General features: G+C 48.0%; 2 protein-coding genes across 3 annotated transcripts; both read left to right on the top strand.

Moving 5' to 3' along the window:
• Window positions 1-10: 10 nt before the first annotated feature.
• On the top strand, window positions 11-12,041 carry LOC130518414 (atrial natriuretic peptide receptor 1-like). Its single transcript, XM_057020994.1, is given in 23 exon segments — window positions 11-322; window positions 1,522-2,257; window positions 2,964-3,154; window positions 3,419-3,532; window positions 3,997-4,168; window positions 6,920-7,014; window positions 7,126-7,261; window positions 7,334-7,418; window positions 7,498-7,618; window positions 7,734-7,808; window positions 7,887-7,964; window positions 8,054-8,158; window positions 8,881-8,952; window positions 9,085-9,244; window positions 9,590-9,745; window positions 9,853-10,021; window positions 10,149-10,295; window positions 10,363-10,486; window positions 10,635-10,703; window positions 10,796-10,970; window positions 11,037-11,120; window positions 11,123-11,134; window positions 11,226-12,041. Coding segments are annotated over 22 exon segments (3,198 nt in total). The 5' UTR covers window positions 11-322; window positions 1,522-1,542; the 3' UTR covers window positions 11,369-12,041.
• A 616-nt stretch (window positions 12,042-12,657) lies between these two features.
• On the top strand, window positions 12,658-20,678 carry ints3 (integrator complex subunit 3). 2 transcript variants are annotated; one of them, XM_057020997.1, is made up of 30 exons: window positions 12,658-12,967; window positions 13,694-13,777; window positions 13,940-14,023; window positions 14,103-14,216; window positions 14,649-14,733; window positions 14,811-14,877; window positions 15,032-15,173; window positions 15,251-15,380; window positions 15,473-15,570; window positions 15,646-15,837; window positions 15,925-16,012; window positions 16,082-16,161; window positions 16,366-16,457; window positions 16,546-16,652; window positions 16,728-16,847; window positions 17,131-17,172; window positions 17,287-17,416; window positions 17,491-17,545; window positions 17,623-17,726; window positions 18,059-18,223; window positions 18,299-18,452; window positions 18,542-18,610; window positions 18,702-18,777; window positions 18,889-19,002; window positions 19,081-19,129; window positions 19,195-19,362; window positions 19,545-19,645; window positions 19,756-19,828; window positions 19,912-20,068; window positions 20,148-20,678. In XM_057020997.1, exons 1-30 carry the CDS (start codon window positions 12,884-12,886, stop codon window positions 20,223-20,225), a joined length of 3,102 nt encoding a protein of 1,033 aa, XP_056876977.1. In that variant the 5' UTR covers window positions 12,658-12,883; the 3' UTR covers window positions 20,226-20,678. The 2 variants fall into 2 exon arrangements, with proteins under 2 accessions (XP_056876977.1, XP_056876978.1); XM_057020998.1 differs by lacking the exon at window positions 17,131-17,172.
• The last annotated feature ends 57 nt before the right edge of the window (window positions 20,679-20,735 follow it).

Raw genomic sequence — 20,735 nt, 5'->3', positions numbered from 1 at the left:
CAAGGTAAACGAATACTGAGTCGGGGCGCGAGCGCACGCCCCGCACGATTAGGACTGCCCTCGTGCACTTGAAGGTCTGCTTCCTTCTCCCGCCCGGAGCGTGCGCGAGTGGCCGAGCCTTCTGCTGGCGCGTGCGATCCGGTTACCGGAACACTGATGTTTGTGTCCTGTGGACAGAAAAGCCCAAACGTGTCAGCGCGAGGCTGCTGATAACGGTCCTCGTGCGCGCGCGAGCTCCCCGTTTTGTTTTGTTTTGTTTTTCTGTGGAAACGCCGGCGACTTCTTCAGGAGAAGAAGATTGAACCTCTGCAAATCAGAGCAGGTAACTTCGGGTTTGACTCAAACGATCTAATTGTTATTCCTCCTGTGCTGTTGAGGGAGTAAAGTCTGATTTCAAAAGCAGATTTTTCTGATTTCTTGTGGAGAGTAGACCGAAGCAGAACCTCCTGAGTCCCCAAATCACCCTTTTGTCTGAGTTGAGTGATAATATTGATGTTTGACTCCAGTTGCGTGCACATGATCTCCCAGGGGTGGGGGCCAGTCAGGTGAAGGGCACCCTGGGGGGGTGTTTACTGTCCTGAAAGGCACCTTGATGTTGGCCAGCCTGGGCTGTGGTTGCCGTGATGGTGGCCGATGTTAATTCTAACAGTGTTGTCTTCAGCTAATATTAACAGTTAAATTCCACTCAGTGACCAGTGTTGTCTGGAAACGTTCACGTCAGCGTTTGAGGCTCCACAGACGGCGGTGACGTCTGCCTCCAGCCGTCTGTGGAACAGAAGAGGTTGGACTCTAATAAGACACGTTAAGTGAAGATGCTGTTGCACCGTTAGGTCGCAGGTACTGATGACCTCTGACCTCTGGGGTGACCTTAGCAGCTCTTTAACCCAGGATTGTGTTAGCAGAATAATTATTACACTTTATGTAAAATAGCTAAGATTGTGGTGATGTCATCAACCCACGAGGCTCCGCCCACATAACCATTTCAGTCACATGATGATGAAGATATCATCCTCATATGTTTGTGAAACTTCTCAATATATCTTCTGTTGTTTCATAATGATTACGTAAGACTAGAGAACAATGGCGCACACACACATACACTCTCACACACACACAGGCAAACAAACACAAAGTCACATACAGCTTCATCAGCTTACGTTCCTTATTCAGGATTCAGCTAATTAATGCAGCAGAATCGTTTAAGTCATTGATCACTTTTGATCGTTTGTTCATCAAATCAGTCTTTAACCAAAGTGGGACAGATTTAGTGGCTGACTTTGGGGATTTTAGACCAGTTAAGTCCACTGGCCTCTGTCCTCTTCGACCAGTGTGCTCAGACCACAGGACATCAATCATCGCGTTACTGACATTAAAAAATACTGAAATTATTATTCACCAAAAGTCTGTGTTCCCTCATCACTTCTTATCTCAACTGGGAAGGCCTGAGCACTTTCCCAGAAGCCCCAGAGGCTCTGAGGTTGTGTTGTAACTCTCGCTGGTGTGTTGTGCCCCATCTGGCAGGTTTGCTGACCCCTCCCCCACATGTTTCCCTGGTGGATCTGCCCGTTCCTGCTCCTCCTCAGCCTTCGGGTCCAGTTGTGCGAGTCCTCCGACTGTGCAGTCAACGCCACGTCGGACCAAGCCGTGGTGACTCTGGCGGCCATTTTGCCCCTGACCAACACCGACTACGCATGGGCGTGGCCTCGGGTGGCGCCGGCACTCTACCGGGCAGTGCAGGAGGTGAACTCTGACCCCTGGCTGCTGCCAGGCCTGCAACTGCGGCTGGTTCATGGCAGCTCAGAGAACCGAGACGGGTTCTGTTCAGACTCAATAGCGCCGTTGGTTGCTGTTGACCTCAAGCAGTCTAATGACCCCTGGGCCTTTATTGGCCCTGGCTGTGACTACTCCTCTTCACCAGTAGCCCGATTCACCACCCACTGGGATGTTCCCATGGTTACAGCCGGCGCCCGCGCCATCGGCTTCGACCAATACTCCGCTGTCACCAACACAGGACCCACCCACAAGAAGCTGGGCGAGTTTGGCATGAAGATCCAGGAGACGTTCGGGTGGCAGCAGCACGCCATGCTCATCTTCAGCGACAACAAGGACGACAACGACGACCGGCCGTGTTACTTCGCTGTGGAGGGTTTGTACTCGCTCCTGGGGAAGCACAACATCACCATCCAGGACTACAGCATCAACGTAGACAGCTTCAACTACAAGACGGTGGTCCAGGAGATCCGGGACCACGGTCGAGGTGTGTGTGCTATTCCATCTTCCTGGTGTTGCTGTTTTTAATCACCTCTTCCAGCAGTGATGTCCTTTGTTGTTTATTGGCCTTTGGCTCATTTGGGAGTATGGATCTGGAAGTTCTACAGAACCTGAGAACCTTTTTATTGTCCAGCACCTCCAGAGTCTCCATGTTGAACCTTCATTCCATATTGATCCCAGATCTTCTGCCATTGTTTAGCTTCAGGTGTGTTTTCTCCACCTCAGCCTATCGGTGAAATGTCACGTGTGGACGCTTGTCCCTCTGCAACGAACCTTCACCTTCCTCCTCCTCCTCCTCCTCTCCTCCTCCTCCTCTCCTCCTCCTCCTCCTCCTCCTCCTCCTCCTCAGGTTTCTGCTGCCTGGGGGCATCAGCAGCTTTTTTCTGAGCTCATTTCCCTGTTGGACTCTTGGATTGTAGCTCTGCTGCTCTGTGTCGGCTGTGGTCTCTTTACTGATCTGTGGACTTAGACATATTATTGGTGTCTTCTGGGGGTCCTTGGTGGGACTGGCCCTATTATCTCTGCATGGAACTTTCTTCTAAAATAAACACAGGAAGACAGAATCAAATGAAAACTGTCAAACGTTACATGAGAAGAGGAAGACTGGCGATCCATCGGGGATGTTCCCATGCCTCATCAGTGGGGTTAATAAATCAGTTATTACATCATTGTTGTCTGTTCTGCCTCTGCAGTGGTCTACATCTGCTGTCCCTGGAGCATCTTCAGGACCCTGATGGTCCAGTTCTGGATGGAGGGTGTGCAGATGGAGGACTACGTTTTCTTCTTCATTGATCTCTTTGCTGAGGGTTTGGGGGATGCTGGTCCCATCAGACCATGGTACAGAGGGGACCACCATGACCGCGCTGCCCGCCACGCCTTCAGGGTGACAGCTCTCATTTCCAGAAACTCGCTTAACTCGAATCACACGAAAGGACTCGCTAATGCTAACCAGTTAGCATGCTAACAGCAGTTTCTGACTAGCGTTTGATTCTGATAAAAACTGGACCTACAGCCAACCAGAGTAGCGTTGTAGAACTACAGTTTAACTGAAGTCTAGAAAGGGAGCAACAGAACTGCTACTGTTCAGTAATGTTCTCCTTCTGTCTGTCTGTCTGTCTGTCTGTCTGTCTGTCTGTCTGTCTCTCAGAGTGTGAAGGTGTTGTCTTACCTGCAGCCTCAGACTTCCGAGTTTCAGCAGTTTGTTGACAATCTGAAGATTGATGCACAGCGGCTGTTTAATTTCACCATCCAAGACACCCTGGTAACACCCGCAGACACTGAAACAGCTTTGGGCCAAAGGAAAGAAACACACAGGTGGAAAGGCAGGAAACAGTCAGACAGATAGGAAACAGTCAGGGAAGTAGGAAACAGTCAGGCAGACAGGAAACAGTCAGACAGATAGGAAACAGTCAGACAGACAGGAAATAATCAGGGAGGTAGGAAACAGACAGACAGGAAACAGTCAGACAGATGGGTAACAGTCAGGCAGACAGGAAACAGTCAGACAGACAGGAAATAATCAGAGAGGTAGGAAACAGTCAGACAGACAGGAAATAATCAGAGAGGTAGGAAACAGACAGACAGACAGAAAATAATCAGGGAGGTAGGAAACAGTCAGACAGGAAACAGTCAGACACACAGGCAACAGTCTGAAGAACAGGAAGAGAGGTCACTGAAGAATGAGGACATGATGGGACAGGTTGTGATGGTGTCCATCTCTCCCAGTACAACCTGATAGCTGGAGGATTCTACGATGGTGTGATGATGTACGCTCAGGCCCTCAACGAGACTCTGGGTGAACAGAGAGCAGGTCCAGAACCAAGAGCAGGACCGAGAGGAGTCCAGAGGCCCAAAGGAAGCTTGGTGACGAGGAGGATGTGGAACAGGAACTTCTCAGGTCAGGAAAGCTTCTGTCTCACCATGAAGCTCCTTTAGGGACCAGCTAAATGTGTCCATTGCAAAAAAGTAGAAAAGCTGTGACGGTTTAAGAACAACGCTGAGAGTCTGATTAGAGACGGCGTGTGAAACATGATCGACCAATCAGATGGCTCGCTGTGGTTTTCCTGTCCAGCCTGGTGGTTTGAGACTCAGTTGTCCATCTTCATGTTCCCACAGCTGCTACCCTAAAGCCTTACGTTAACATGCTAACGCCATAAGAGTGGTGTGTGTGTGCGCTTGTGTGTGTGTGGAGTATTGGTCATGGTCCAATAGGACCAATTGATGCTAACCAGTTAGCATGCTAAATACTGGACTAAATAGATAAATACTGGACACACTATGAAAACATTAGTTTTCAAACCTTCTTTTGATGATACTCTTTTATGTTGAATGAAGCTGTAGCTCCAGAACACGGACTGGTTCCTGCCTCACAAACACCGAAAAGATGGTTTTGGATCTTACTGTCAGAACTTTGAAGGCTGTTGTGTTGTTTTCATGTCAGAACAGGGAAAGACAGGAAGTGATCACTCATCTGTCAGGAAGCACTTCCTGTACGTCTGGGCGTGAACCTTCCCTCAGGCCATTAGCTGCGTCTGCCAGCACTAAAACACACAGAACCAAAGAAGCTGTGGAACTCCAGAACCAGAACCAGAGAAAACTAATGAGCGAGACTCCAGACGGGTTATAGTTTATTGACCACAAAAATATCTCGTTCTTCAGCTGCTGATGTTGTTCTGGACAATAAATCACTTTAATAAAATAACTCCTCTGTTGCTTTAGAGGCAGATAAACACAGCCGACACTTAATCATCCCAACAGTTTCTCACAAAGACGAAAGAAGTCCGTTTGAGTCGGTCTCGGGGAACAGAACCAGGCTCAGGACCTTGGTCAGGAACGGGGTCAGGACCTTAGAGGTGATGAGCCAGTTTAAAAGATCTGGTTGGAAACATTAACTGTGACCAGGCCAGGACAGAAAAACCAGGCAGCAAATTTTATTTAATCAAATCATATTAGCATCTCGCTGACATCAATGCTATATTTGTTTAAGGGGGGGGCAGGAAGTGACACGGTGACAGCAGGACTCAGCTGGTGGTGAGCAGCTAATGTGATTTTACACACACGTACGCACATGTATACACTTACACACACACATATACACATGGACACACACATCTGTGAGGCGTCATAGCTTTGAAACCTTCATCTCCACAACTAACATAAGCGTTAAAGCTAAAGTGACCTGATGGTTGTAATCAATAAGCTGAGGATGAATCAAGCATATCAGTAGCGGTGGATCAGCGAGACCTTGTTTATCGATTTTGTGACAGTGGGATGTCCTGACTTCCATGATCCCTGAGCGATAAAATAGAAAGAACGAGAGAGGGGAAAATCCTGTTTCCTGCAGCACAACTCTGAGGGTACCGGCCTGCAGGGGTCAAAGGTCAGGGGGCATCAGCAGGACCTACAAGCGTTACCACCACAAAAGGTCCGAGAGATTCAATAAAACTCGAGAGATTCAATAAAACTGAGAAGAAACCTCATTTCTTCTGAGTGTGAAATGGAAAAATAAAGTCAACAAAATTAACACGAGACAAACTAAAAAACTGAACTAGGAATAAACAACCTAAATTACAACTAAAAACAGTGTTCGAAAACATGCTGTAATAAATAAATGATGTTGTGACTGAATGGAAGAAATGTAAATAATGGCCAGACGACAGCGGATCCACAGAACCTTCTGAGATAAAGTCTGTAGTTTAATACCAGGAACAGATTCAATTACTCTGAAGTCAGACGAGCTAAAAACAACCCGACTGTTTATGTTGATGGAGCCGATAAAACCGCTGCCGTGGGCTCCATTAGAGAGGAGACACACACACACACTCACACATGGGGGGTTTACTTCAGTTCTCTGGACAATGACCATAAACACCAAAATTCTGTATTGTTTTTACTCATGTTATGAGGCCCTGTTTGACTTTCATACCATAATTAAGTGGCTACAGTGTTGTTGTGTGTACAGAAGTATGTCCCCACAACTCCAGTAATACATGACGTGTCAGAACGAGACTGATGATTGATGATCTACAGTCGTATATGACTGATGGAACCATTTAATTAACATTTAGTCCAGTAGTTCGGCCTAATCCAGCAGTTAGCATACTGCTATTAGCATTTTGCTCAGTTAAACTGCCTGATACATCGATGTAAGCATGTTTGAGGATAGTTTGAGTCCTCGGTAAGGGAAGGTTCAGTGGAAGAAACCAGCAGAGGTAAATATGTGACGGGCCACCAGCAGCTCGGCTGTAAGTTCAGCTGAGGTTGAAACATGGGATTGTTTGCTTTGCTGCTCAGTTTTTCAGCAATAGGTTTGTGATTGGTTGACAGACTATAATTCAGCGCTCACAAGCAGAAGATTTTAAAATATCCACACCCAGGAGACAGACGCGCTAAGGTCATGTAGCCTTTGACCTTCGACCCCTTTTCAACAGGACGACAATGACTTTCACAATATAATCTGAAGGCTCGATGAGGCCCCCCAGGCTAACACACACAAACAGACGCCTCCAATAATACACACTGTCCCAAACAGTGACGTGTGTGAGGTGAAGGTATGTACGAGGCGGACTTCCACTTTCCCCTTCAAAAAAAACCAGCCCGTAATATTTAACGAAGATGAGACGGAGTCTTGATGAACGTGTCTGTGCAGGCGTGATGGGGTCCGTGCACATGGACCAGATTGGGGACAGACAGACGGACTTTGCCGTGTGGGACATGATTGATGTCGAGTCCGGAGAGTTTCAGGTAAAACGACAGAAATCCTGACGTCAGGAACTAAAGCTTCATTCATTCAGCAGGAGAAACGTGTGTGTGTGTGTGTGTGTGTGTGTGTGTGTGTGTGTGTGTGTGCTGCAGGTGGTGTGTGTGTATAACAGCAGTCTTAAACAGCTGGTCATGCAGAGAGGGTTGACCTTCCAGTGGCCAGGGGGCGCTCCGCCTGTAGACGTCCCCGAGTGCGGCTTCAAGAACGACAACCCAGCCTGCCTCACGCGTACGCCCCCCCCCCCCCCACAAAGATTTTACGTTGTTGGTCCTCACATGCAGAGTAAACTCTCTCCTACAGGCACCGTGACAATGCATCAGATGGTCGCCATAGTGATCTGCTTCATCTTCATCATCATCGTCACTGTGACGGTCTTTATCTACAGGTGAGACACACACGGCGGCGCCCCTCGCTGACCCGTGTGGGGGGGGGGGTCTGCGTCATTTGTGGTGTTTGTTTTAAAGGAAGCTGAAGCTGGAGAATGAGCTGGCAGCTCAGCTCTGGAGGGTTTCCTGGGAGGACATCCAGATCAGCAACCTGGACAAAGTCCTGAGGAGAGCCTGCAGCAGATTGACCATGTCTCTGGTAACACACACACACACACACACATGAACACACAAACAAAGACACACAAGGTCAAGACTCACAGGTCTGATCCTGAATGACTGGAACAGCCATAACAGCTTCATGTCCTCGGCAGAAAGGATCCAACTGTGGTTCTCTAATGACGATGGAGGGAAACCTGCAGATTTACACCAAAATCGGATACTACAAGGTCCAGAGAGACACGTCCAGCACACGTCTGACGTCCACAGGAGGAGCTGAAGGCTGATGTTGCTGCTGTGTGTTGCAGGGAAACCTGGCGGCCATGAAGTACATCAATAAGAAACGTATAGAACTGACCAGGGAAGTCCTGTTTGAGCTGAAGCACGTAAGAAGACAGATCTGGTCCCCTAACACATTGACAAATGGACCTTTGTCCTTTTAGAGTTTGTAATTATGGGCTGTTTGTTGGTGCAGATGCGAGACGTTCAGAATGAGCACTTGACTCGCTTCATTGGCAGCTGTATTGATTATCCCAACATGTACATCATCACAGAGTACTGCCCCAGAGGCAGCCTGCAGGTGGGTGCCCTCATACAGGCCCAGTTCCCCCCCCCACCCCCCGTTGTGGTGTGGATGCTTGGGGTGTCTTTGTAGCAACAGTCTTTAATGTAACCCTTTATCTAAGTTTTGTTTTCATTCTTTGTGCTGCTGCATTCTTATAACGACTCCTTCTTGGCTAACCCTTTCCACAAATATGCCCTGCACACACACACACACACACACACACACACCCCCCCCCACACACACACACACAGTTTGATTTTCCTCTTATTATAACTCCCTTCTGTCCACTTATAAGCCTTCAACTTACATTTCCTGCATCAACACAGCTAAATCAGTCTTTTATGTGACCTCAACAATTTCCAGTCATACACACTCATGTCTTTAGCACTTCCACAACATCTTGTGTTACCACCTTGACCCTTGACCCCATTCTCCTGTCTGTCAGCTTAGGTATCAATTACCCTGGTACCCGTCTGCCTTTCTGCATCGATCCTTATCTGCATTCATATGCTCTACCCCCATCTTTTGGTTACAGTCAGCGCTGTGTCATAGCAACCGCCTGCTGTAGGTTTGCGTGGGCTTTCTGGAGTTTGATCTTTGTGTCGTCTTAAGCATCTCAGGCATCTGGTGCTCTGAGAGAGAAAGCACAAAGCAGTTGAGAATCTTCTCATCAGATCAGTAGAGCTTTGAAAATCCTCGGTAAAGTGTGTGTGTGTGTGTGTGTGTGCCTTCCCCAGGACCTGATGGAGAGCGACAGCATCACTCTGGACTGGATGTTCAGATACTCTCTAATCATTGACATTGTCAAGGTAACAACATGTCCCACACACACACACACACAGACACCATACGTTGGTCAATAAATCAGTCAGTAGCCGTAACAGTTGTGCTGCTCGGCTTCTGCCTCCCACTCACACATTATTGATTATTTCTGTTGCCAGGGCATGCTTTTCTTACACAACAGCGTCATCGTATCCCATGGCAACCTCAAGTCATCCAACTGTGTAGTGGACAGCCGCTTTGTCCTGAAGATTACTGACTACGGTCTGCAGAGTCTGAGAACCAGCCGCTGCCATGAGGACAGTCATGCTTATTATGCCTGTAAGAAACACTCACACACACTCTCACACACACACACGCTCACACAAACCTTAACATATCCAGACATGGTGAACATGCTTTTATAAATGCTTGAAACAGCATGTTTGACCTCTGACCTCTGCTTGTGATTGGATAAGCTGTTTGTGGGTGATAACTTGACACTGTGGCTCCTCCCACTGAACCACGGCAGCAGAACTCTGTGGTTCCGGCTCTTAGCAGAATATTTTAACTTCAGTCTTGTTCGGTGAAAGTGGTGACTGACTTTCAGCTGCTGACATGTTCAGGGTAACATCGGTGTACCGGCTGATCACCTGGACAACAGTTGATCCGCTTGCTCCTTTGTAGGGAAGCTGTGGACGGCCCCAGAACTCCTGAGGATGAACAGTCCTCCTCCGTGTGGAACGCAGAAGGGGGATGTTTATAGCTTTGCTATCATCCTCCAGGAATTGGCGCTGTTGAGGGGGGTCTTCTACCTTGACACTCACACACCCAGTCCTAAAGGTAAATACACACAGGACGGGGTCAACAGCTGGGGCCTCGGCCAGAGGTGGTTGATGCTCAACCTGGATGAACTAACCCGGCCTTGTTGTGATGACTGGTGTCCTCAGCGATCATTGAAGCGGTGCGTCAGGGTTCCCCCCTGCCCCTCCGCCCCTCCTTCTGCTTACAAAGTCACAGTGAAGAGTTGGGAGTCCTGATGCAGCGCTGCTGGAGTGAAGAACCTGGAGACCGACCCGACTTCAACACCATCAAGATCCTGCTTAGGAAGCAACACAGGTGAGCATCCAGCAGGTGGTGGAGTCCCAATGACAATCATATGACCTCACACCCATGTCCTGTCTGTCTGTCTGTCTGTCTGTCTGTCTGTCTGTCTGTCTGTCTGTCTGTCTGTCTGTCTGTTCAGAGGTTATGGTTCCAATATTCTCGACAACCTTCTGTCTCGAATGGAACAGTATGCAAACAACCTGGAGGAGCTGGTAGAGGAGCGTACGCAGGCGTACCACGAGGAGAAGCGCAAGGCGGAGGCCCTGCTGTACCAGATATTACCACAGTAACTCCCCTCACTCCTCTGACTGATGCTCCTGTGGGTCCGTATAATGACGTTAACTGTCCCTCAGTTCTGTGGCGGAACAGCTGAAGCGAGGAGAGACGGTTCAGGCCGAAGCTTTTGACTCCGTGACGATTTACTTCAGCGACATCGTCGGCTTCACCGCTCTGTCTGCTGAGAGCACGCCACTGCAGGTCAGTAGAACCCAGCAGAACATCCCAAAGCACAGAGTCCTTTAAAATGCTTGTTGTAGCCTTTTGCATCTTGTTTGATCTTTTACAACATCAAAGCATGTCTGTGTGTGTCCCCCTGATGAGATGTTGGACATTACTTCACGCGCAGGTTGTGACTCTATTGAATGACCTCTACACCTGTTTTGACGCCATCATCGATAACTTTGACGTTTACAAGGTAAACCTGAAACGCCGCAATCCTCTTCAGAAGTACCACGATAAGCGGTAACAACCGACCCGGGTGACACCGCTGCTTGCTGCCACCCACAGGTGGAGACGATCGGCGACGCCTACATGGTGGTGTCAGGGTTGCCGGTCCGGAACGGAAACCTGCACGGCCGTGAGGTTGCCAGTATGGCGCTGGCTCTGCTGGAGGCTGTCAAGAACTTCAGAATCCAACATCGAGCTGACCACAAGCTTTGCCTGCGCATCGGCATTCACAGCGGTCAGTGGGTGTGTAGTCACCTGTGTCTTTGTGTGGCGTTGTAATAGAATGTGTGTGTGGTTATAGGTCCAGTGTGTGCTGGAGTGGTCGGCCTCAAGATGCCACGCTACTGTCTGTTTGGAGACACGGTCAACACGGCGTCACGCATGGAGTCACAGGAGAGGGTAAAACACACACACACACACACACACACACACACACACACACACATCCTCGGAAGCTATCACATAACCTAAAATATCCTCATTCTCTCAGCTTTGAAGATCCACATCTCAGAGGCAACCCGTCAGGTTCTGCAGGAATTTAGCAGTTTCCAGCTGCAGGTGAGAGGAGACATTCAGATCAAGGGAAAAGGACTGATGAGGACCTACTGGCTACTGGGAGAGACCAGCAATTGAAGACCTGCCCCACAAGGGACCAACAGAACCAGTCCAGGAATGCTCCAGGACCAGATAACTGATCCAGTACCTGGGCTCAAGTCAGGGACCGGTCTTGAGCCAGTGACTGTTGACATGAATAGAAAGCATCAAGATGGACATGAAATATTTGCTGTTCCTCGTTCACTTGTCAATAATCAGTGTTGTGGCTGGAGTCAGGGCAGTGAACACACACACACACACACACACACACACACGCACGCACACATGCACACACAAACATCTAGACTCCACATTTGTGAATGTTTTTTTGTAAGCCTTCATTATGTTGTTTCTAATTGTGTTTATTTATTTTCTTTGCGTTTCTGCAGCTAATCGGGGTAAAACTGTCGCTACTGTAACATATCATTCAGAAACTATTAGGTAATGTAGCTGCTGTGGGGGAGCAAAGTGACCCTGACTATAGTTTAAAGAGCTCAGGTGCTCGAGCGGGCTGAGCCAGCACCTGATCGTTACCTGTTCTGACTCCACTGAGGTCAAAGAGTGACAACCACCTCAAGAGCAGCGCATGTATTCATATGTCTCTGTATACAATTGTTGTTTTTTTTAAATGTAAGAAGTATTTGTGGAGAGATGTGAACAAAACTCATTTGATTTGTTGTAAAATATAAATAAGTGAATTGCGTTAATACTATATTGTATGTGTGTGTGTTTTCCTCCACAACACATTATAATGTAAAAGTAACTAGAAAGAGTTCCCTCTCGTCTTCATCAGCAGTTGCAACAGTTTCCTCACCTTTATTCACAGAGGAGCAGTAAAAAAAGAGCACAGGTCAGGTGAGCCCAGAAGAACATTCTGGACAACTGGTGTATTATTAATATTAATGTTAAACAGACATCAGTAGGATCAGGACATTTGACAGAACAACGCCACCTCATTGACACACAAACGCACTCTTTTCTGAAAATTAATAATTTTTTTCAATAATCTCAATGAAAACATTACTGAAGAAATATAATAAAATCATCATATAACATTTAAACATATTTGAACTTATTTTAAACATAAAATAACCAGTTGATATTTGATAGTTTAAGTCAAACGTTTTTTTATATATTATAAACGATTACGACATTACATTTGTTTGTGTACGTATAACTTCCATAGTAAGAACCAGAACTCTTCAAGGATTGGCTCCTGAGTCTCTATTCTACTATTGGTCTAAATGTACGTCACTCTAAGCTATCTGACATGTGATTGGTCAGAAGTCACCATAGACCCCGCCTCTTCCTCCACTTGCTGGTTGCGGATTTCCGTTATTTTAGAGTGTGATGCACGGACAGAGAGTGAGTTATCTCCAGAAATAAGTTTTATAAACCACACAGCTAGTGTACAAAGCGCGTCACTCAGTGGCCCCAGCGCAGGAAGAAGCACAGAACTCCCCAGTACACACACGAAACCTTCTAGAATTCCCAGAACCGGGAGCCTGAGTACTTAACAGCTCCGCGGGGCCCGGCGAGGCGCGGCGGGTGCAGATGGAACCCGCTCCGGTGAAGGCGAAGCCGCAGGGTCGGCTATTGGTGTCAACCCAGCTGGACGCCAAAGATGAGCTAGAGGAGGTAATATGACCTGGTTCCGTGGTCCATAAAGAACACGGAACCACGGATTAGGCGCGCCGAGTGCGTTCACATACAGACAGCTGCAGTTTGAGTCCTGTTTGCTTACTGGGTACAAAGAGACACGATGGACTTCTGACGGCAGCTAGCAGGCTAGTTAGCACTGCTAGCTAGTACCTAACATGATTACAGTGCACACGATCACAGTGCAGTCTGAACGTGGTGTTTTCAGGCTGAGGCTTAGGGCAGGTCTGACTATTTTTTGTGAGCTCTCTGTGTTTTGAAAGACAACAAAGTGGAGAAATGCAATCACAGCTGACGCGGAGTTAGCCTAGCATGCTAAGTCGACATAAACATGGATGAGAGCGAAGTGACAGTTGCGCATGCGCTGAGATTGTTTCCCTTGTCAGGAGTGCAATGGTGAAACTGGCTGAAATCGGCTCATTCTTAGTGCATCAACTTTGTAAAACGTTAATTTATGTGCCAGATGGACCGGAAACATTTCGGAGCTTGTATTTCATTCGTGGCTATTTATATGCTGAGATGTCAAATGTGACATAACTCATCCGATATTAGTTTTCAGCACTGACACGTATCATACTGTTGTTGTAGCAGCTTCTTTATCTTTTTGACAAACCAAGTTTGATCTTGTGTTACACAAACTCTACATTTCATTCTGATGACATTAACACACACACAAAATGCTCAAGTGTGTGTTTGTGTGACTAGAGGTTGGAACGCTGTTCAGGAATTGTCCAGGCAATGACCAATGGGCTGTCGGAGAGGGAGGCAAACGACGCACTGACTGCCAATGTAAGAAGCACACAACAAACACACCTATGTTAACATTTTATTCATTTAGAAGACAACTTACACTGACCAGTGCTGCTAAAATAACAACACTCAGATATGACCACATGGACGATTATGAAGTTATGTAGGATTATTACTGTCTGACTTCCTGTTACCTGCCAGGTGTGTAAAGGTCAGCAGCAACATGAGGAAGTTTGTCTTGGTCTCTTCACGCTGGTCCTCACTGAGCCAACTCAGGCCCAGAGGGTGAGACATCGTCAGCCTCATTTAAATGTGGGATTTGACTGTGTGCGCTGTGACATCACTGTGTGGGTGTGTGTTACAGTGTTACAGAGACCTGACGCTGGTTAACAGAGATGGAATGAACGTGATTCTGGTGAAAATCAATCAGATACTGATGGAAAAGTTCCTTAAACTTCAAGATGTCCCCAGAACACAGGTAAACCCACACTGCACTATATATATACATAATTATTTTTCCACTTTAACCCAAAAGTCCCACTAAAAAGTGATTTTGTGCCGGTGGATCATGTTCCAATTGTAGGAGCTGTAAATAAACACAAGCTAACCACCAATGTTGTGATTTAAACTTTATCTTTATTGGTGGTTATGTGTCTGGAATTTTTTGAGATTAAAATTGATTTCGTGACTGCTGGTGTTTTGTTAAAAACCGTCTCAGCCAGTCAGCAAATGTCCAGGTCAGTGGTATTCATAGGTGTTTGTACTGAAACAGGAACAGGAAGTTCCCAAACATTGTTCTGATAATAGCTCCTAGTTCTTGCGGCACAATTCCGCTGTCTGGACATTTTCATGTCCGCTGGTTTGTTTCCATTTGCAAAGCCGTCCTGCAGCTTCTCCTTGTTCTGTGCAGCTGGTGTGGCTGGTCAGAGAGCTGGTGAAGAGCAGCATTATGGGTGCCGATGGCGTTGTCATGACGCTGCTGAAACAGATTGCAGGTGAGATGCTGACAGGCAGGTTGGGGACGTCGGGAGTCATCGGGGGACGAGATCTCATGTTGTGTGTTCACATCCAGGTGGAGATATTTCCAGTAAAAACCTGTGGTTGGCTGAGAGTGTCTTGGACATCTTGTTGGAGCAGAAGTACGTCTCACACCACACCATGAACACATAGTTCCCATCGGGGGGGGAAGCTAACCCTGACAAACACATTTTAACTATTTTCGTGAACAATAAATGTTTGAGTTTTAAATTACACGCGGCTGTAGTTGAGGCTGGTACCTGGTTCCTCTGACAGGGAGTGGGTGCTGAAGAGCGGGATGCTGATAGCCATGTCCGTCTACACCTACCTCCGACTGATCGTCGACCATGGCACCAACAACCTGCTGCCTCTGCGTCAGAAAGAGGTGGACTTCTGTACCAGTATGATAAGGGAGAAGGTGAAAGAGCTGGGGGAGGACCGAGGGCTGGGACGTGGGGCTCGTACTGGTGCTGATTCTCCCCTCTCTCTTCCCAGTTCATGGAGTGCCTGATCATCGGTAGAGATCTAGTTCGTTTGCTCCAAAACGTTGCTCGCATCCCAGAGATGGAGCTGATTTGGAAAGACTTGCTGCACAACCCCCAAGTCCTCAGTCCTCAGTTCACAGGTAACGCTCTATTACCCACAATCCTTCAGTGAGTGCTGGGTCTAACCCTGATGGTTGTATAAGCTCTTGACGTGTGTTCTTGTATGCTTCAGGCGTTCTTCAGCTGTTAACGGCTCGGACCTCCAGGAAGTTTCTGGCCTGTCGGCTAACACCGGACATGGAGACTAAGTTGTTGTTCATGACCTCCAGGGTAACCATTCAAACCTGTCCTTCCCCTCAGCTCTGTGACCCTTGAACTTGCCTCTAACTCGTGACCTGTGGTTAGGTACGGTTTGGGCAGCAGAAGCGTTATCAGGACTGGTTCCAGAGACAGTACCTGTCCACTGCTGAGAGCCAGTCGCTGCGCTGTGACCTCATCCGTTACATCTGTGGGGTGGTCCATCCATCCAATGAGGTGCTTAGCTCTGACATCTTGCCACGCTGGGCCATTATCGGCTGGCTGCTCACTACCTGTACGGTAAGGAGGCGGGGGGTCCGCTCGGTCGTTTCCCGAAGCTCATCGGCTGCTAGAATCAGTCATGAACCACTTTTTATGTCTCTCCAGTCAAATGTTGCTGCTTCGAATGCCAAACTGGCTCTGTTCTATGACTGGTTGTTCTTCAATCCAGAGAAAGACAGCATCATGAACATAGGTAACACACACACACTTGAAATGTGGCAGTTTTGGGTGTGAACACTTCCTTTCTGTTACTGTGTGTCAGAACCGGCGATCCTGGTGATGCATCACTCCATGAAACCTCATCCTGCCATCACCGCCACACTCTTGGACTTCATGTGCCGGGTAACTCGCTCAAACACACGCCGCCCCCGTAAATCCATTTGACCGACTTCTGGTTCAAAATTTGATTTAAATGAGCTGTGTTTTATAATTGGAACGTCTGGTGTGTTGTTTGCATTTGAATTGTGTATTTTAATACTGAGACTCATGTGATGGTCACATGGTTGCACGTCCATCCCTCATTGGCTGAAACTCTTCCATCCTCAGATTATCCCTCACTTCTTTCCTCCATTGGAGTCTCAGGTTCGTCAGGGGGTCTTTAACTCGCTCACCTTTATCATGGAAAAAAGAGTGTTGGCGTAAGATAAACACAGACACACGTGCACACACACACAGTATTGGTTCTAAACAGTGAGGATTAATGATTATTGGTTACTGGTCTGCCAGTCACCTTGCTCCGCTGTTTGATAATCCAAAGTTGGACCGGGAGCTGCGATCAATGCTCAGAGAGAGATTCCCTGAGTTCTGCAGCTCGCCCTCCCCACCAACTGAAGGTGACACGACCACACACCCACACACTCGAAACTTGACTGTCCCAGCAGATCACATGACTTCTGTGTCTTTTACAGTTAAAATGGAAGAGTCCGCTTCTTTGGAGATGGACAACCACTTATTGGATAAGGAAGAAGGTTGCTATGACAATACAGAGGCAACTTTCAGTGATGATGAGGAGGAAATAAATAACAAAGGTGACAACAACCAAATATATGAACAATGTAACTGGAAGAGGAAGTGTACCTGCATCCATGCACAGACTGGAAGGTCAAAGTTGCTAATCAATGCTTACATAAGAAACAGTTACAGCTAACTCACATACTTGTAATTAAGATCTAAATGTCATCATTACGTAACTTTAAACAGTCTCGGTCACATATGTTGACAACAAAGAGAGACAACGTATTACAAAGTGTATTTATTAAAAAGTTAAATTGTATCTGCAGTTTGCTAAAAAGTTTACAATAATTTTGCCAGGCACCTATGACGGCATTCAGCAACTCGGACGACTTACCCAAGGTTCTGAATCGTTGTTTTCTAACTTGAGCAGTCATTCATTTTCACACTCACAAACCTGATTTTGACGTGTTGTTGACTGATGACGTCACGTGTGCATCTGCTCCATCGCTGCAGGAAAGAAGAGGGACTTCAGATTCCATCCAATCAAAGAGGCTGTGATCGAGGAGCCCGCCGACATCACCCCGTGGCTCCACCACTTGGACGACGCCATGAAGGAGAAGGTGCAGCAGCTGCAGAAAACCAGGTGGGACGACGAGCTTCACACGGCTCTTCACAGCTGCGTGTGCACAAATATCAATGACGCCGATGTCCCCACAGTGACACAGAGGCACAGTGTGAGGTGATGCAGGATATCGTGGACCTGATCCTGGAGGTAGGTCCTGTCTCTCTGCCCTCAGGCACCTCTGTGATGTCCCCCCTCTTGGTAGTAACGTGCAAAATATCTCACAGGAGGACTTTGACTCAGAGCAGATGTCAGCAATGTCTTCCTGTCTGGCTGAACTGTTTAAAGATCATTTTAGAGGAGATCTCCTGCCAGAGGAGATCACTGAGGAGTGAGGACGCAACACGGCACCAACACACAACACACCTCAGGCACTGTGTGCAGGTCCTCCTGCACGCCTGGGCTTTGATATCGTAGCTCACTGCTAGACGACCAAGCTTTAAAATAGGATGGATGGATGGAGGATGGATGGGTGGATGGGTGGATGGGTGGGTGGATGGAGGATGGATGGATGATGTCTATTATTCTCTGGGGGAAATTAAATCATCACAAACAAAACCACACATGAAACACAACCCTTTTACTCACCTGTCTGTGTGTCTGCTCACCTGTCTGTGTGTCTGCTCACCTGTCTGTGTGTCTGCTCACCTGTCTGTGCTTCAGGTCTCTGGAGGACTCTGTGTCCAAGCCTGTGTGTGTGGTCTTCAGGACCCTGGTCACCATGCAGGAGGACAACAGTGGCTTCTCAGTGTTGCTGGACATGTTGGCTGAGTTCTATCAGAAACAACCAAAGATTGGTTACCACCTGCTCTACTACCTGAAGGCCAGGTGAGTCCGCCTAAGAGCCAATGAGCTGTGGACACGTGGGTGTTTGTAAACGTGCATCTTTACGTCTTTGTACAGTAAAGCAGCAAATGGAAAGATGATGCTGTACGAGTCGTTCGCCCAGGCGACGGCTCTGGGTGACCTGCACACCTGTCTGATGATGGACATGAAGGCGTGTCAGGAAGACGACATCCGGCTTCTTTGTTATCTCACACCCTCCATTTACAGCGAGGTTTCTACTCACACACATACACACAACTCCACACGTGCATGCGCACACACACATTTACACTGACCTGATTCACCTCTTCTTCTCTGCAGTTTCCAGATGAAACGTTGAGAAGTGGCGAGTTGCTGAACATGATTGTTGCCGTCATCGACTCCACACAGGTAACTGTCACCACACACACACACACACACACACACCCCATCTCAACACATACATGCAACCAGGTCACTCTGTGTGCACGTTTGTGTGCAGCTACAGGAGCTGATGTGTCACGTGATGATGGGAACGCTGGTGATGTTCAGGAAGGACTCTGTGCTCAACATTCTGAGTGAGGAACACTCGTACGCTGCCTGGACAGCGCCGTCTTCGGCCTGTCCTCAAGACCTGTACCCTTTTCTTGTGTTCTGTTTCTCACATCCTGCCCCGTGTGTGTCCACAGTCCAGTCCTTGGACTGGGAGACCTTCGAGCAGTACAGTACCTGGCAGCTGTTTTTGGCTCACAGCATCCCACTGGAGACCATTATCCCCATCCTGCAGCACCTGAAATACAAAGGTGAAGTCCAAAACCATCTCCAGAACATGGTTTAGTGTGTCCAGGAGTCTTATAGCTCCCGTTGTCTTCTGTCCACAGAACATCCCGAAGCTTTGTCCTGTCTACTACTTCAACTCCGCAAAGAAAAGTAAGCTACAGTTGGCAACATTCCGGTAGTCCACCTGTCCATAATAACATACCTGTGTGTCCCAGACCCAGTGAGGAGATGGTGAAGATGGTCCTCAGCCGACCCTGCCACCCCGAGGACCAGTTCACTACCAGCATCCTGAGACATTGGGCGTCTAAATATGATGACACTCTGGCAGAACACATCAAGGCCCAGTTGATCAAGAACAACAACCAGCCACGCAAGAGACAGAGGTAAGGTCCTCCAAGACGGGTCGTGTCCTCAGAGACAGCGGTTCTGTCCTTGCCAATGCGGGACGTGTATCATTGTATCTGGGACTCATTGATTGTGACAGACAGATGAAACCCTCTGGTTCTGGGTCTGGTTCTGGGCTCCCGGGGCTGTTCCAGCTGTAACCAGTCACCTCTGTCCTCAGTCTCCGCAGCTCCAGCAGTAAACTGGCCCAGCTGACATTAGAACAGATCCTGGAGCACATGGACAACCTGAGACTGAGTCTGAGCAACACCAAGAACAACTGTGAGTCCATGCACACACGCACACACACACACACACACACACACACACACACACACACACACTCTTGCTGCCTGGTCATCAGTTATTGATCCATGGATTGTCTCTGTCAGTCTTCAGTCAGACTCCAATCCTTCAGGCTCTCCAGCACGTCCAGGCCAGTTGTGATGAAGCACACAAGATGAGGTACTCGCCCACACACACACACACACACACACACACACACACAGCAACGTGGCACATAATGACATCATTCGCTCTACCTACAGGTTCAGTGATTTGTTCGCTTTGGCCGAGGAGTACGAGGACTCTCAGGCAAAGCCTCCAAAGTCCCGCCGTAAAGCCGCCGTCTCCTCACCACGGTTCCGGAAGGGAGCTGCCCCGCCCACAAACAACGAGGAGGAGACCGCGTCCAGCACCGCATCGGTACGTCTGAAAATGCACAGCGGCACGGCCGCGTGGTTGACGACCGGTCTGCTCAGGACATGTGTGGCCTGTGTTTCAGGAGGAAGAGGACTCGAAGCCCAAAGCTCCAAAGAGGAAGAGGAAAGGCTCGTCAGCTGTGGGCTCTGATAGTGACTGACCCACCAATCACAGGCCAGCTGTCCAGCAGCCACTCTGACCACTGGGAGAGGTCCTGCCCCCTCCCACTAATAAGCACTGACCGTCATGGGAGGGGCGGGGCTCTACGATGCCATGTGAGGACTGACTTTCACATGAATGATGACTGACCAGAAGGACAAAGGTCACTGTGTGGCTCCCATGATGCACTGGGAGGAGGAGGAGAAGACTTTAAACTTATTTTAATGCAGGGAACACAATGATGATCATGGAATTATCGGAGGTGACTGAGGGTGTTTGTGAATACTTTTGTCCCGTTTTGGACTTATTATGGAGGATCCTAACTTCCTGCTGTTTTTAGCAGCTTCCTGTTTGTCTCAGTGCAGTAAAATGTTGAATAATATTGATGGACGCTGCCAGAACTCAAGCGGAAAAGACAATAAATGAGGAGAAAGAAATTAAAGTTTTAAAAACAGTTTCACTTGTGAGGCTGGTGTGGTGGGTGAATGATCAGCTGATGAAACCAAATCAA

The sequence above is a fragment of the Takifugu flavidus genome, chromosome 21, assembly GCF_003711565.1.
Source record: "Takifugu flavidus isolate HTHZ2018 chromosome 21, ASM371156v2, whole genome shotgun sequence".
Taxonomy (NCBI): domain Eukaryota; kingdom Metazoa; phylum Chordata; class Actinopteri; order Tetraodontiformes; family Tetraodontidae; genus Takifugu; species Takifugu flavidus.
Note: the sequence above shows the minus strand (reverse complement) of the source record. Positions and strands in the feature narration are given on the sequence as shown.

Bases quoted from the DNA above. Each gene is read 5' to 3' on its own strand.
- ints3 (XM_057020997.1), top strand. From the start codon at position 12,884: ATGGAACCCGCTCCGGTGAAGGCGAAGCCGCAGGGTCGGCTATTGGTG. The intron at 15,381-15,472 runs GTAACGCTCTAT...TGTATGCTTCAG, and splicing joins CCTCAGTCCTCAGTTCACAG to GCGTTCTTCAGCTGTTAACG. The intron at 19,363-19,544 runs GTAAGGTCCTCC...CTCTGTCCTCAG, and splicing joins CAGCCACGCAAGAGACAGAG to TCTCCGCAGCTCCAGCAGTA.